This window comes from Mustela erminea, chromosome 16 (assembly GCF_009829155.1).
Source record: "Mustela erminea isolate mMusErm1 chromosome 16, mMusErm1.Pri, whole genome shotgun sequence".
In the NCBI taxonomy this organism is placed as follows: domain Eukaryota; kingdom Metazoa; phylum Chordata; class Mammalia; order Carnivora; family Mustelidae; genus Mustela; species Mustela erminea.
The window spans coordinates 65621966-65639496 of NC_045629.1; the positions used below are offsets into that span (position 1 = coordinate 65621966).

General features: G+C 43.2%; 1 protein-coding gene across 2 annotated transcripts in view; it reads left to right on the forward strand.

Moving 5' to 3' along the window:
* Positions 1 to 683: 683 nt before the first annotated feature.
* Positions 684 to 17531, forward strand: part of DEPTOR (DEP domain containing MTOR interacting protein) — a 131767-nt gene continuing 114919 nt past the window's right edge. For both annotated transcript variants that reach the window (XM_032316931.1, XM_032316930.1), the window contains exon 1: positions 684 to 1012. In XM_032316931.1, coding sequence (XP_032172822.1) covers positions 882 to 1012 — 131 coding nt within the window. In that variant the 5' untranslated portion in view covers positions 684 to 881. The remainder of the gene's footprint in view (positions 1013 to 17531) is intronic.

A 17531-nucleotide genomic window follows, 5' to 3' on the forward strand; every position in this document is an offset into this window, starting at 1 on the left:
TAGTCAAAGTTCCTTTCATCTTCCCCATAAGGGAGGAAAAAACCCCATAATAGCCCCCATTTTAAGAAGCAGTCTTTTAAGAACGCAACTCTGCAGCCGGAATGTGTGGGCTTGATTCTTCTTGCATTTATCACCTTGCAGAGTCGCAAGGCACGAGCCACGCGCATCTTTCATGCAGGGTAGATGTCAACCAGTGGTATCCACAGTTATTTTTATTTTGTAAAGGAAGAAACTGAGGATTAAGCACGTTTTGGTAAGAAATTATAGGTGGGAGCTGGATCCCAGGTCTGATTCCCAGGCCAGCGTTCTTTATTGACTACGCTATAAGGTAAGTAAACTGTCTTTGGTGAAGAGGGCTGGGACGAGAACAACGCCTAATTTCACCAATCCCTGCAGCGACGTGTATATCCCTATATCCTTCATTGTTCATTATTCAGCTATTTTGTTCTTGTTTTTACTCTGGCCATTTGGAGCAGAGTCAGTATAATAAAAATACCTTCACACTGGTGTAGAACCTCCTGGCCTGTCCCCAGGGTCCCACAGCATGGGCTCTGCGGGTAACGCCTGGAGAGGTCACCTACCTAACCTCCACCAGCACACTCTCCGCGGAGCCGGAGCCCCGCCCAGATGTTTATATTTTCCTCCCTTGGCCCCGCCCCCGACCACGAGGGGCTCCAGCCGCCGCCCGGAGCCGGAGTTCCTGGAGCGGACTTGCCAAGCGCCTCAGCCTACCCACAGGGATTCCCTCTCCAGCCAATCGCGTCTGAGCAACGGGACTGCCCCTAACAAAGATGGCGGGAGAGGCCTCCGTGGGGGCAGGCTGATTTAACACCCAGACCCAGGGCGGCTAGGGAAGACAGTGGTAGCGGAGCAGCCCGGCCATGGAGGAGGGAGGCAGCGGCGGCAGCGGCGGCAGCGGTGGCAGCGACAGCAGCACCAGCGGGAGTGGTGGGGCGCAGCAAAGGGAGCTAGAGCGCATGGCTGAGGTCCTGGTCACCGGGGAGCAGCTACGGTAAGGCGTGGGGCAGTGCGGGTGGACGCGCTGTGGCACTGCCAGCCTGTGCCCGCAGCAGCCCCGCGCGCACATGCGCGTGGCTCGTGCCCTGCGACTCGCGGCGGGTTCCGGGACCGCTGCGGGCGCGGGGACGGTCGGCGTGGCTCCCCTGCCTAGCGGCTGCAAGCCGGGCGCCCTGCGACTCGGCACCGGCACGGGGCTCCGACCGGGACGCGCGGGAGCCGGTGCTGCGCGCTGCGCCCCGGCCGCGCCGCTGCAGCCCCGCGCGCCGCAGACGCGCGCTCCCTCTTCCCGGGCACCTGGCGCTGCCAGGCCTCCTGGCTGCCAGGCGACCCCGAGTGCGTCCAGAGAGTGAGAGGGTGGGTGCGCCGCCCCATGCCGCCTCCAGCCCCAGCCCCTGGGCTCCTAGATGGAAGGGCCAACCCAACTATTGACTTGAGGTTTTCCTTTCCGTCGGCAAGTCCTGCTTCACTCCTCTGACCCTCGGCGTTCTCATCTGTCTGTGAAATGAGGCCGATCGCTGGGACTGCCTTGACGGCGTGTTGTGGGGGGCTAAACCCCAGGTTCTGAAAAGCTGCCTACCGCGAAATTGGCACGGCCGGGTCGGTCATCAGTCGCGTCCGCGAGGGGGCGTGGAGGCACCTTGTCCGGATGCCCCGCTGCTGTGCCAGCTTCCCGAGCGCGCACATTTGGGAGAGCAGAGTCCATGGGCTCCCGGCTGCGGCGAGAATTAGGAATTGACGGTCTCGCCGCACCCGGGACAGGCAGTGAGCCCCAGATCCCTCCCCCATACCCCCTTACCATTGGCATCCCATCCTGGTCCTTCTTGGAATCATGTTTGAGTAATGTGCTTCCACGGTCTGACCGGTTCTGCAGCTGCCGGTCGTAGGGGTCATAAATCAGTTTGCCAGGAGAAGAAGGAGGAAAAAAAAAACAAAAACAAACAAAACCTGGCTCTGAAGCGTTTGAGCCACAACTCGAGTGCCCGTCCCTGGCCCAGCTGGCATGAGGCGCTCGCCTGTTCCTTCTAATGCTTGGCCTGAATCTCCAGGCTCCTTTTGGTTTCTAAATGCTGTGTTTCAGGACCTTTAGGAGAGAGAATCTTTGCAAAGATCCATGAAGGTTTAGTAACCACCCAGTTTGCAGCGGTTAGATTGAGGAAGTAAATATTGGAAGTCAGAGTTAGTTGAGTTTAACGTTACAAAAGGCAAATTGCACACTTCAATCCCTCCATGAGTTTTAAATGTAGAGTCAAAATTAAAGGGAATGAAAGCTCGTTTTTCCTTCATCAAGAGTATTTCCTAATTGAATAAAAATCAAAAGCTTTCCTGATTCAGTCTGAAACAGTCACTTCTTAATAATGTATTTGCTCCTCCTTACTGTATCATCTTTTTCGAAGTCCTCATCGGGTACTTTTTTTTTTTTGTAAGATTTATTTTTTTATTTTAAAAGGGGTAGGGGGAAGGAAGAGAGGGAGAGAAACTTAAACAGACTCCTTGCTGAGACTCAATCGAGGAGGGCTTGGATCTCACCACCCAGAGAGCAGGACCTGAGCCAAGAGTCCGACAATTAACCGACTGTGCCACCCAGGTGCCCCTCATTTCTTCTAAAATAACAAAATTGGATGGTGCCTCTCTTTGGCCAGGAAGCACTTTCTCCTTCAGGAGGCAGCTTAAATGCCCTTTCTGTGGGGATCTCCAGAGCAGGGGTTACTCTCCTTTTCCCCAGCAACCCTCTGTACTAAGGTAGGATTGAGGGGCCATGCTTAGCTTGTGGTTAAGAGAGAAGGCTCCTTCCCTGGAGGCAGACCTGGGTTTGAATTTCTGCTCAGCCACTTTGTAGCCAAGTCACCATTTGGTTGTTTTCAACACTGACTTTTAGAGTAAACCTTGGGTTTGCTACTTACTAGTGTGGGACCTTGAACAAGTTACTTAACTAAGATTGCTGGGCAACAGTGGAACTTAACTCAGTGTTGTTATGAGGATTAGATGAGTTAGTGCTTAGAGGAAGAGTGCCAGGTATAGAAGGAAGCACCATGTCCGGTTAGCTAGCATAGTTCTCTGATGTTGGACAAATTAACTCACTTCTCTGAGCCTTTGTTTCTTCATCCATAAAATGGAAATGCAGATAAGTACTTCATAGGGTTGTTGTGGGAATGTGCCCTTGAGCTTCTGTATTAATGAGCATTGAATAATGGTTGCTGGAATTAATCAGTATTACTGGTCTCTGTGCGTCACCATATGGGACTTCCAGCCAAGTGAGATCTGGCAGGAAGACTGGGTGGCGGTTAGGAACACAGGGTATAGAATCAGGCTGCCTGGTTTCTTATTCTGCCTCCACATTTCATAGTTCTATCACTTTGGGGTCAATTTACTGATTCACTCTCTGGGCCCGTTTCCACATCTCTTGCAAGAGTGTTGTGAGGATTAAATGAGATGTTCCATGTGAAGGCCTTAGAAAATGTTCACGCCTTAATTTTACTTTACAAAATTGAAATCATTGCTTTTTAAGATCCCAATCCTGTTAGCATTGTGTCTAGCGCATAGTTATTATTCAATAAATATTTGACGAGCACGTGTGATTAAATATACAGATGAAATATTCAGAATTTAGGAATTTAAGTGTGCCCTGGCTTCTTGGTTACTGGAAGAGCCTCTCATGAACAGGTGGGAAGGCATCTGTCCACGCTGTCCCTGTCACAATGTGTCCTTGCATCCTTAGCTGCTTTCCCATAGTCTGACTGGGAGGACTTTGTGATGTAAGGTCACCTGCCTCTAACTGCTTCACACACAATTCCCTTTGTCCTCTCTTGGTTTCCCACTGCTTTCTTGGTGATCAGAGATAAGGCAAATGAACGTGGTAAGGAACCAGGACACCAAGGATTGAGATTTGAAATAAAAAAATTTGGCTTCCAGGTTCAACTCTGTGCGTTTTATTTATTTAATGCCATATATATATATATATATATATATATAAATAAAACATGTATATCGTGTATACAATATATACATAATATTGCATATAATATATGCTATATATAATTATATAATAAATAACATATTTATATAAATAAATGCATTTTTTAATGCTATATATTAAACACAATAATATTTACTAATGAAACACACGTGTGTACGTAGGTTTTAACCATTCTTCCTTGGTCAAGTCAGCCTCTCTGGGCCTCAGTGCTCTTACCAGCAGAATGGGAATTGATAATATCCTTCCACATAAGATTTGTGATGTTGGATCAAATGGGCTAGAATATGGGAGGGAACTCTGTAAAATAAACCAAGATTTAGTTATTGTTATGGTTTTTGTAAGCTCCAGGTGTGAAATTGAGGCCTGGCTCCACAGTCCTGACACTCTGAAGGGCAGTTGGTTGCATAAGGACATGAAATTAAGTAGCAAACTTAGAAACATCTCCTGCTTCCTTTTCCAGCCTGACTGTGGGTTCCTTTTCCTAATCTCATCATTCTTTCCCTTTTCATAAAAGATTTTACTTCCTTGCCCAGTGTATCTTTATGGTTTTGCATCTTAAAAAAGCATTTGGATACCATTCTATACTGACATGATGTCTGCAGTGAAAGAGATAGATCATAACCAATGTTCACAAAGTTGTGGAGAAGTTGGAGCCTTTATACACAGCTGGTGGACGGTAAAACGATGCAGTCACTTTGGAAAACAGTCTGGCATTTACTCAGCGGTAAAACATAGAGGTAACATATGGGCCAGCAGTTTTACTTCTAGGTACACAGTCAAAAGAAATGATAACATATGTCCACACAAAAATTTATGCACAAGTGTTCACAGCAGCATTATTCATAATAGCTAGAAACAACAGCTCAGGTGTCCATATGCTGGTGGATGGATAAATATCCATGCAATGGATTATTATTTGGCATAAAAAGAAATACAGTAGGGAGTCATGCTACAACATGGATGAACCTTGAAAACATGCTGAGAGCAGGGGTGCCCGGGCGGCTCAGATGGTTCAGCGTCTGCCTTCAACTCAGGTCATGATCTCCAAGTCCTGGGATCAAGTCCTACATCAGGGAGTCACTTCTCCCCACCTGCTCACACACTCTCTCTCTCTCTCTCTCTCTCTCCCTCTCCCCGTGTCTCTCTCCCTAGTGCATAAATAAAATCTTAAAAAATAAATTTTAAAAAAGAAAATATGCTGTGAGTGAAAGCAGAAACAAGAGGCCAGATATCATATGACTCCACTTTTCTGAAATGTCCCTAAGAGACAGATCCATAGAGACAGAGAGCGGCTGCCGGCGGCCGTGGGGAAGGAGAACGGAGAGTGAGTACTAATGGGTATAGAGTTCCTTTTGGGGATGATGAAAATGTGATAAACTTGTTTGTGGTTATGATTTCATAACTCTGGGGATGTACTTAAAATCATCACATCATAATCATTAAATGGACGAATTATGTGGTATGTGACTTACATCTCAACAAAAGCATTACAACAATGGATGGATTTGGATGACACATTTTATTACAGAGTGATAAAGACAAAATATTAGAAGTTTTAATATAAACTTTTGCTTTTTTGATTGGCCAAAGAATGCAATGATATTTATCACTAACTCAGTAACACATTATTACCACACCAAATGGAACCTATAATTTACATATATATTTTTGTAGTATTATTCTTTTTTAAAAAGATTATTTATTTATTTATTTGACAGAGGGAGAGAGATCACAAGTAGGCAGGGCAGCAGGCAGAGAGAGGGGGGGAAGCAGGCTCCCTGCTGACCAGAGAGCCCGATGCGGGGCTCCATCCCAGGACCCTGAGATCATGACCTGGGCAGAAGGCAGAGGCGTAACCCACTGAGCCACTCAGGCGCCCCTATAGTATCATTCTTGATACAGAACAGAAAAGGTGCCATGAGTAGTTGAGAAAATCTCAGAACATTCCTCATTTTAACATAACCACATATAAATAATTCATGGAGGGAATTTCATATTATGAATTTTCAAGTCATTGGTTATTTTTATGTGCTCTATGTATGTCTTTGATCTTGAAATTTGCTGTGCACTTGTAACTATGACACTCTAATTAAGACACCCCAAATGCATGTCATGTTTCTTCTCTAAGATAATCCCAAAGATACTTTCCACGAAAGTGGGGTTCTTTTTTGTTTGTTTGTTTGTTTGTTTTAAAGATTTTATTTATTTATTTGAGAGAGAGAGAGAGAGCATGAGGGGGAGAAGACCAGAGGGAGAAACAGACTCCCCATGGAGCTGGGAGCCCGATGCAGGACCCAGTCTCTGGACTCTGGGATCATGACCTGAGCTGAAGGCAGTCGCTTATTATTTTATTTATTTGACAGAGAGAGATCACAAGCAGACGGAGAGGCAGGCAGAGAGAGAGGAGGAAGCAGGCTCCCCGCTGAGCAGAGAGCCCGATACGGGGCTTGATCCCAGGACCCTGAGATCATGACCCGAGCCGAAGGCAGCGGCTTAACCCACTGAGCCACCCAGGCACCCCTAAAAGTGGTTTTTGATAGAGTGTTGTAACAATAAGTTTGTGTTGGGTTTCACTGTTCTCTTTGTGTTGATTGTAGGCATGGTAATAATAACAATAAGAGTCACTTATATGACATTTATTACCTGCCAAAGAGATATATGCATGAGTGTATGTATACATATATACATATATATGACTTTAATATATATTTATATAACATATACATAGATATATATTTTAAATGTTTTATTTATTTATTTGACAGAGATTACAAGTAGGCAGAGAGGCAGGCAGAGAGAGAGGAGGAAGCAGGCTCCCTGCTGAGCAGAGAGCTCCATGCGGGGCTCGATCCCAGGGTCCTGGGATCATAACTTGAGCTGAAGGCAGAGGTTTTAACCCACTGAGCCACCCAGGTGCCCCTATATTTTTATTTTTAATATATAAAAATATAAATATACGCTTATAAATATATAAGCCTATATTTATATTTTTATATATATGTATGTCTATCTTTAATCCACATAACGACTCCTTGTAGAAGATATGCTTATCACCCCATTTTATAGATGAAGAAACTGAGGAACAGAACATTTAAACTACTGGCCATAGGTTATCCAGCCATAAAGTGGTAGAGCCGAAGTCCCTGCACTTAGGCAGGATGCTAGACTACAGTTTAATGTGTCATCAGCTAAGCAATTTAGAGGGTTACAAAACGTAATGATAAGACAAACAAGAAATGGATTCCTGTATAAGATTTATCACATTCTAGTGTGACATCTTTTTGCAAACAAAAAAGTAGACAAAGGATTTTTTCCATTCTGTTGGGAAAAATCCAATTCATTTCTGGAAGTGTTTATGTTTTGACAAGATAGAATGGTCACTTCCTCCACTATTAAATCGCTTGCCATGTGGTTTTGAAAACTTAATTTGGACTCCACTCATTCTGAATTTGTAATAATTTAATGGGAAGATAAATTGCAGTTCACAATTTTGCCAGCTGTGGGGATGGAAGTGGAGTGGGGAGGAGAATTAAGAAGGTAATGAGGGATGCTTAATTAAGAGAGAAAACATTTCAAGCATTCCAGTTATGCTCATCTACCGAGACTAAATATGCGAATTACAACAATCTCATACAATCACTAAAGCGGGTTCCTCACAAGCAATTTATTAGGCGATGAGTTTTAGCTGCATTGTAGGAAACTGTAGTTCTTTCAAATTGTTTGATGTATTTGCCTTTTTGCTATAACAGACTGCCTTTCCAGACTCTTACAGACTTGCTATTGCTTTTTTCATAAAAACACGTTCAACAAATATTGAATTGATTTCCCAAATTTGCAAATGCTAATGCAGCATGCAGGTAAAAGGTAAGAATCAGCTCATTGAACCAAAAACCAAGCTACAAATAAAGTAAACAGGAGATAAGAAATTTAGAGCATGCAGAAGAGAAAAAGGAGAAATAGTTTATTTCCTTGCATTTTGAACTTAAGGAATTTTACATTTGACATGGAGATTGTCTTAGGGGGTAGCCCCTCTTGGAAGCCATTAATATGGAAGCTTTACTTACTCTACTAGACACTGTAACTAAGGAAATAACAGGAAACCACCACCTAGAAGCTACTACTAGATTTCAGTTAATAATAAAATAAATGAAATAAAATATAAATAAATAATAAAATATATAATAAATATAAATAAATAGATAAATAGATATTTATATGTAACATACATTGTATATTTATATAAATATAATATATAAATAAAATATATAATAAATAAAATATATAATAAATAATACATAATGAAAAAATGTTTAGTTATATTTTAAAAATAAAATAAATTAATAAAATAAAATAGATAAAATAATACAAGGAGAACGCTTTTGTTCTTCTCAATAGCAGAGATATCCTCGAGTCAGGAAATCACTGCCTATTTGGTTAAAGAAAAGCGGGGAGGTGCTATAGGAAATAGAGTCACTGTATTTGTAGTCAATGCAGAAAAGCTTAGTGTAGAGCGTTAAATGCCTTTGAATCAGGGGCTCTTCCAACATACAGACTCTATTCCTGTGAACATCTTTTCTGCCTCACAATAAGGATGTGAGCGTAGGGAGCAGAACCCTGGTACAAAGCAGACCCTTGGTAATGACTCATTTCTTACCAGCAGAGAGCACTGGAAATACTTTGTCACGTTGCGCAAAAAGCATCATGCAAATAGATGACATTTAGTAAGCCCTCCCTAAATGATTGTGGAAATATTTTATACCCGTTTGGATGTATTCTCATGTAAATCCTTTTCTGAAATGCTAGGGTGTTCGTTGTGAACGAGTAATATATTTGTGTTTTCTCAAAGGCCGATGCTCATAGTGAAGTCACGGCTCCCATCTCTCAGAATTAATAAACCTGCAAATAAGTTAAATACCTCTCAAAAGAAGAGAATGTAAGCAGGAGGAAGATTGTTCTCCTCTCCTGTTGTTTCCAGTATTCATTTTATCGGGAACTCACTAGGTATATATTAAGGGGCGTTTACTAAGGGGGCTTTATTCTTTTTTTCCTTTTTTTAAAAAACTATTTTTATTAACATATAATGTATTATTATTTTTATTTTTTTTAAAGATTTTTATTTATTTATTTGATAGAGAGAGATCACAAGTAGGCAGAGAGGCAGGCAGAGAGAGAGGGGGAAGCAGGCTCCCCCACTGAACAGAGAGCCCAATGTGGGGCTCGATCCCAGGACCCTGGGATCATGACCTGAGCTGAAGGCAGAGGCTTAAACCACTGAGCCACCCAGGCGCCCCAACATATAATGTATTATTTGCCCCATGGGTACAGGTCTGTGAATCATCAGGCTTACACATTTCACAGCACTCACCATAGCACATACCCTCCCTAATGTCCATGACCCAGCCATTCTATCCCTATCCCCACCACCCCTCAGCAACTCTCAGTTTGTTTTGTGAGATTAAGAGTCTCTTATGGGGGGCGCCTGGGTGGCTCAGTGAGTTAGGGCCTCTGCCTTCGGCTCGGGTCATGATCCCAGGGTCCTGGGATCGAGCCCCGCGCCGGGCTCTCTGCTCAGCAGGGAGCTGCTTCCTCCTCTCTCTCTGCCTGCTTCTCTGCCTACTTGTGATCTCTGCCTGTCAAATAAATAAATTAAAAAAAAAAAGAGTCTCTTATGGTTTGTCTCCCTCCCCGGTCCCATCTTGTTTCATTTTTCCCTTCCCCACCCCCCATATCCCCCCACCCTGCCTCTCAAATTCAGCATATCAGAGAGATCATATAATTTTCTTTCTCTGATTGACTTATTTCACTCAGCATAATACCCTCTAGTTCCATCCATGTCATTGCAAATGGCAAGATTTCCTTGCTTTTGATGGCTGCATAGTATTCCATTGTATATATAAACCACATCTTCTTTATCCATTCGTCTGTTGATGGACATCTAGGTTCTTTCCATAGTTTGGCTATTGTGGACATTGCTGCTATAAACATTTGGGTGCACATGCCCCTTCGGATCACTACATTTGTATCTTTAAAGTAAATATGTGGTGCGATTGCTGGGTCATAGGGTAGCTCAGTTCTCAACTTTTGAGGAACCTCCATGCTGTTTTCCAGGGTGGCTGCACCAGCTTGCATTCCCACCAACAGTGTAGGAGGGTTCCCTTAAGGGGCCTTTATTAAGGGGTGGCTCTTAAGTGTTGGTTTCTATGAGGTCAGTAACTAGGAAAAGACAGACGAAACAATGGTCAACCCTCTTTCTACACAGTAGGTCATCAGTCTTCTTTATGCTCCTCTCCTTGTCCCCAGGAGTGGTGGACTCTAGAGCGAAGATCAAGATCCTTCTTCCAATATTTATCAGCCTGACCCATACTTGGAAGAAAGCTCATGTCAGTGACTGGTTTTCGTGGATTATTATGTACTTGGGGGGGACAACAGTGGAGACAGCATGGGGGCAGAGGGCTTCGCGGGCCAGACGGCATGCTTGCAAGCAGCTGTCCCTGGTGGCCATCAGGGGCTGTGGGATCTATGTTCATCGGGTCTGGCTGGGATGGCTCCAAGAGAGAACCCTGACTTATGTGGCTGTGCATAAAGAATCACTTTTTTTGTAGATTTTACAATACTTCTAAGGTTGGATAGGAGAGACGAGATGAAAACACATCCGGGAGGGTGGGACAAGATCCTCTTTTGTGTCTGCAGTTTACAGACAAACAGCTGTTGCTAGGGTGTGGCAAGAGGGGACAAATGCCAGGGCCGCCCGCTCAGGGGAGCCGATGGCAGCTGCACAGAAGGTAGGAGGAGGTAGTCAGCCGCGAGTGTCATCAGAGAGGCTCAGATCTGCCCACCCTTATCCCTCAGCTGCTCCTGGTGCTTCTGGTGGTGGTGGGGATGGTTTGCTTATGAGTTTTAATGCTGACAATACGGTCTCCCTGAATACTTGTTCCTACCCGTTTCTGATTCTGATATTTGTCCAGAGATTCCTTTTATGGAGGCGAGCTGTGGCCCAGCACCCACCTAGATCTCGGCCTCATGTAGATCATCCAGCTCGGACAGGATCGGCTTGGGGTGGTGGAATGATTTCTGCTCTGGAGAGCTGAGCAGGGGACATTGTGGGCAGATCAGGCAACAGTCAGAGGACAAGTCCCAGCATAGCAGCTCCTCTGATCTTGACATCAGGTATAAGAAACAATCGAGCATTCTGATGAACATTCTTTCAAGAAAAGAGAAGGTCTCATTTCATGCTATCCTTTTTTCATCAGGGTTAGGTGCACCACTGCATTTTATTACGTGTGAAGCTTGGCCATTTTCTAACAAGCTGTGAGATTTTGGGAAGAATATGCCGCGAGTGTTGTTTTGACAGAAAGAGCAGGGAGGATTGGGAGGGGGTAGTAGAGAGATGCATAATTATGTGCGGGTCTAAGAGCAACCATTCTCTTACCCTTCCTAGAAGAATATATGAAAGTGCAAATTTACTGGGCAAGTATGTTAAGAAAGGATTGTACTTTTTTCACATTAAAGAAGAGTTTAGCACATATTTCTTTTGGGTATCCTGGGTCAGTTTGCTATCTGCCGTGCGATCGATCCTCTTAAAAGATATGCTCGCTATTTCTAGGCACATCCAGTGAATGCAGCAAAGTGTGAATTACTTGGGTTATAAGTCATTCCTGCTTCCTTTCCTCTTCCTTGGGAGGAAAGAAGAATTAAATCAACTTGGATCTTCTTTTCACTGAGTAGTTCTCAAAGTTCTACTTAACTTTTTATTCTCTAACTTTTCCATGAATGAAAGTGACTTTCACAGAATATATTCATGGCAAAAAGCAAGAAGTTAGTCCCTGTGGTGGTATGAATATGTCTTACACTGAACCATAGAATGCCCCTTATTTTGTGTTCAGTTAAGCTGTGATAAGGTAGATTAAAGCAGGGCTTTACCGAAGCTCCCACTTATTATACTGTTTTCCTTCTTAAGGACTGACAATGAAAAGCAGTTTTAGAGATGAGGTTATAAGGCAGTATGATCTAATGCATAACCACGCTTCCTTTTCCTTCACATTTGTTAGAATTTATTTTGTTAGCAACTAGGTCACAGACTCTGATTGTCAAACAGAATAATGGGTAGAACCTAAGCCATCATGGGAGGGTATGATCAGACCTTGGCTGCCATGATGAAGAACACTTTACTGTACTTACAAGAGCTGAGAGATATCACAAAGCATTTTAAGGACATCCACGTGTAAAGAACAAGAGCTTTTTCCTCCAACGGTTTATTATGAAACATTACAAACATACAGAAAAGTTAAAAGAATTTTACAGTGAATACCTTACACCTACCACTTAGATTCCACAATGAACATTTTATCATGTTTGCTTTATTACATAACTGTTTTTCTATCCCTCCTTCCATCCAATTTATTATTCTTGTCTACTTGGGAGTGAGTTGCAGACTATAATATATTTCCCCTATAACCTTCAACATGCAATTTACTAATATTCACTATTTGTTTTCTGAACAAATGAAGACTGAAGAGATAGAGACAGAGTTGGTTGCCATCAATGATCAGCAGAAGTCTTGAGCTTTGATGTTTTGGGACCATCTTAACTCATAGATTCACAAGATATTACAGCAAAGCAAAGCTCTTTACAGGTAGTTTTGGGCTTAACCATCTGTAATACTGTGGTAAGGAAGATGCCTTTATCCTGCCTGCTGTAGGTCACCTTGGGGAAGAGGAGGGATTACAGCTGTTGTACTTTGGAGAAGGGTTCATTGAATGTTGGGGAGATCAGCACAATGTCCTCAACAAAAGGTAATTTGGGGTCCATGAGAGATCAGTGAAAAATTTTTGAGCAGAGTACATTAAACCAAGACTTTGAGAGAAATAACTCAGAGTCCATAGTGGGGAGCTTATGCAGAAAAGAAGAAAGTGTCCACAGGAAAGCCACAAGAAAGACACAGCATAAGAAAGGTTAGGAGACATTGGTACATCTTGAACTCTATGGCTTTCAACATAATTTCCCCTGTAAACCACCCCAGCATGATGGTCACCTCTTCAGCTGCCAGATGCTTTCTCCCTCATCTCCTACCCCTCACCACCTCTGATTGGAATATATGCCTCTAATACTTCTTGGTAATAGAAGTAAAATCGAATTCTCAACATCTGGCTGGAATGCAACTGGTTCAAGGTCAAATCACAAAGAATTATTTCTGTATCTGTTGGATTTTGATGATTTTCCAAGGCACCCCTCCATCCAGAGAAAGCCAAGGCCATCTAAAAGTCCTTGCTTTGTTTAAGCAAAGTTGTTGTGGTGATCATGAAGATGTAGATATTTTTTTGAAAAGGTGCGAAACATTTTTTTTACTTACCTATCTCAACTAAGAAAGGTCTTTTATGTCCCATGTTCAGTATGTTTTGCCAATTTCCCCCTCTGTTCTCCATAAATTGGAAAGGGGAGTTAGCTTTGATTATCAATCAGGCAGGTTTTTCTCCACTATTAATGTGGTTTGAGCTTATATTTCAGTGTACGTTGTGTTGACCTTACAATAGTGACTTTGGCATTGATTTCCTTACTACATCTTACCATAAAGATAATTAATAGGAATAAATCCAAATAAAAGTGGTACGATTCTCAGACAATATAGTATGAATTTAGCCTTTTATTCTTCAGAACGGTTGGCATATGCACAAATGTAGCAAAGCTTCTGTACTCAAGTGCTGATAAAAAAAAAAAAAAAGAAAACTGTGATATCAAAAACGTGGTTTTTCTTACACCCGCATTCACTACCAAAGAGAGCGGCTCCAGTTAAACCCATCAAGAAACATCCATGAAATCTAAGAACCTGGGCTTGGAGCCAACACATTTGTCTACACGTTTGCCATTTGCTGACTTTGCACCAATGAGGGCATTAAGCCAAGAAGGGAAGAGTCTGATTACCGGGGACATCACTGTAACTTGCAATTACATCTGTCAAGCAAAAGGTGTAGCAGTCAGGGGCGGGAATTCCTTACCAACCACTATTCCAAGGCAGCAGGATTTGTTGAGCCGTTTCATTTATTCCGGGACAGAATGATTTCAGTATTTACGTGGTTAATTAACCAGAGGGAATCTCTTCAGCTGTCTTCCTGTTAGCTCCATTTTGGGTGGAGATTTTGTTGCGAGATAATCTCCTTTCCAGAAGGGGAACCCTGAAGAGAGGAAGTTGGTTTGGCTATTTGTCAGCAGTTCTGGAAGAATGTTTACCCAGGGAGGAGTCTGAAAACTGTGAGAATTTGGGGGCTTATCTTGGACGTGTCTGATTCTTTTTTGGACCACTACCATCTATATGCTAAGACTTCCTGGCTGAAGCCAGGCCTTCAGAGGGTCCTTGGGAGAGTGGTAGTGACTTCTTCAGGGTCTCCTTTCCCTCAATTCTTGTGATTGAGAACATCTTCCACAGTCTGGAGTTCCTCTGCTTCATCAGTGCTCCTCTGTTGACCCTCTTGCTTCTGCCAGAGGAAACTTCCAGTAGCCAAGATGCAATGTGTTCTTCATGAGCTTCTAAACGTGTGGCTGGGGCAGGGTGGGTGGGAGGAAGCCTCCATCAGCACAGCACTCGTGCTTATGGAATCTCAGATACATCTGGGGAGATCATTGCAGTCTTTGTTGGTAGCTTATGTGAAACAAAATTTCATTATAAAATTTAGCCTAGTGGTCCTTAAAGGAACATCCCCCTCTAACGTGAGAATTGGTTTGGCTTTGTAGTAAACAATGCTATTCGTGGTGGGGCATAGCAACAGTTCTTTAATTGCATTGTCTGAGGAGTTCTGAGAGCTGGGTCTTCATGGGGATTCTAGTACAACCTGTAGCAAAGAGACACTTATTTAAAATTATACTGTAGTCTGTTCAGATACTTGTTCAAAGGTTACATTTGAAAATTGAGTGAGGGGCACCTGGGTGGCTGAGTTGGTAAGCAGCCAACTCTGGATTTTGGCTCAGGTCATGATCTTAGGGTCCTGGGATTGAGCCCCACACTGGACTCCCTGCTCAGTGGGGGGTCTGCTTCTCCCTCTCCGTCTACTCCGGATTTTAAGATTTATTTTAGGTTTAAATTAAATCTTAAAAAAAAAGAAAGAAAAGAAAAATTCAGTCAGTCACTTAAAACCAAGAATGCAGACTTTTTATAGTATCAGGCCCTGAGTCCTTGACAATCACATCTCATCTGTACGACCTCGCATGCCTCGCGTGGCAGAAGGATTGTTAATGCAAAGTGTGTGTTTCTCATAGGGGCAGGTGTTTTCTTTTCCAAGAGTCCCTATGTCCAAGTTTGATAATTCTCCTGGAGAAGGGGTCAGGGTGATTGACTGCAGACCTATCTTCCTTTCCCCTTCAGACCTTTAGGAATGGGAGGTGTCTCGAGCCCCACATCAGGCTCTCTGCTCAGCAGGAGCCTGCTTCCCTTCCTCTCTCTCTGCCTGCCTCTCTGCCTACTTGTGATCTCTATCTATCAAATAAATAAAATCTTAAAAAAAAAAAAAGGAATGGGAGGTGTCAGCAAAAGATGACACCTTCTAAAGGGAAAGTCCAACTCTCATTGCCAAACTTCTTCCAGTGACACAAGATGGCTGCCCCTCTTGGTTTGAGTCTTTCCATCATAGTTTACAGACTTCCATCAAGGCCTCCACAGCACTTTCTGGTTTTATCCCTCTTGTGTGTGTGTGGGGGGGGGCAGTGTGAGGTGAAGGTGAATACCATGTTTCATGGCGTGGATTAAGGACACTTTTCCTAGGGACCCGTACATGGAAAAGGGTCAGCAAGGAGGGATACGGTCCTCCATTCCTTATTGTCCTACCAAAAGTTGGCCATGAGCTGAAGCTGCCTGGCGTGCAGTCTGTTTCTATTCCGTAGGATGGACCCTATCCCTTTGCTGCATGACCTTCTCATATTGTGAACTTGTTTAATCTTAGGTCCAGAACTTAATGCATAAACTCCAGGAAGAGGCATAGTGTATTTTAATGCTGCAGGTGCATTTTGACTTACTCTGAAGTTTGGAAACCAGGACTTTGAATGTTACTTTATCTTATAAGGTAAAGGTTTAGGGTGTTCGGTTCACAGATGAAGCTAGGTTACACCTTCTAACCTCTGACTCTCTTTAATTGCTCACCACTGAGCTTCCATCCGTTTTCCTTCTGCCAAGGTAGGTGGACAAATCATCCTTCAGCAGCAGAGTGTAAGCTTTATTACTGCACTATTTACTGTGATATTCGTTGGTTTGGTGTTGGTTTGATTTTCTTTTAGCCTTCTCAATAAATAATAACAGTCATTACAATAATAACCAGTCTTTATGGAACCCAACTGTGTGCCAAATAGTGTGGTAAGCACTGTATATGAATTGTGTCATTTAATCCTTGAGTAGGTATCATTAGTCCCATGTTCGAGATGGGGGCACACAGGCTTACAAAGTAAGAAACTTGTCCAGGGTCAAAAGTTATCAGCCAAACAGAAGAGCTGGGCTTTGCAACACCACAGAGCTCCATCAAAAGCCATGCTCTTAGAGTTTGCAGGTGGAGGAAACAGCTAGACTCAATCCCAAGTCATTGGAGCCTGGAGTTCAGATTCAGAGAATGCCCCAGCTGTTGTAGGTGTACTGCCTGGACCTTGGAAATTTGACTTGTCTCAGAATGTTTGTGTCTGTGTTGAGTAAAAATGAAATTTTCATATGCTATAAGGATTATAGCAAGTTGGTGCAGCCACTTCGGGAAACAGTGTGGAGATTCCTTAAGAAGTTAAAAATCGAGCTACCCTATGACCCTGCAATTGCACTGCTGGGTATTTACCCCAATGATACAGATGTAGTGAAAAGAAGGACCACCTGTACCCCAATGTTCACACCAGCAGTGGCCGCAGTTGCCAAACTGTGGAAAGAGCCAAGATGCCCTTCAACAAATGAATGGATAAAGAAGATATGGTTCATGTACACAATGGAGTATTATGCCTCCATCAGAAAGGATGAATACCCAACTTTTGTATCCACATGGACCAGACTGGAAGAGATTATGCTGAGAGAAATAAGTCAAGCAGAGAGGTCAATTATCATATGGTTTCACTTACTTGTGGAGCATAAGGAATAACACGGAGGACATGGGGAGATAGAGAGGAGAAGGGAGTTGGGGGAAATTGGAGGGGGAGACAAACCATGAGAGACTGCGGACTCTGAGAAACAAACTGAGGGTTTGGGAGGGGAGAGAGGTGGGAGGTTGGGTGAGCCTGGTGGTGGGTATTAAGGAGGGCACGTATTGCATGGAGCACTCGGTGTGGTGCATAAACAATGAATCTTGGAACACTGAAAAAATAAAATCAAATTAAAAAAAGAATTATAGCAACTACATACATGAAAATGATGAATAGCAATATTAATCCCTTTGAAAAGTAATGAAGAAATACTTAAAGATACAAAAAGCCTGGCTCAGTTGTGTGAATAATTAACTACTTTCCACTACACTGTGTGCCTAATTATCAGGAAACATATTGATGAAATATGTCAGATTGACTTCTGTGTGTTTTATCATAAGATAAG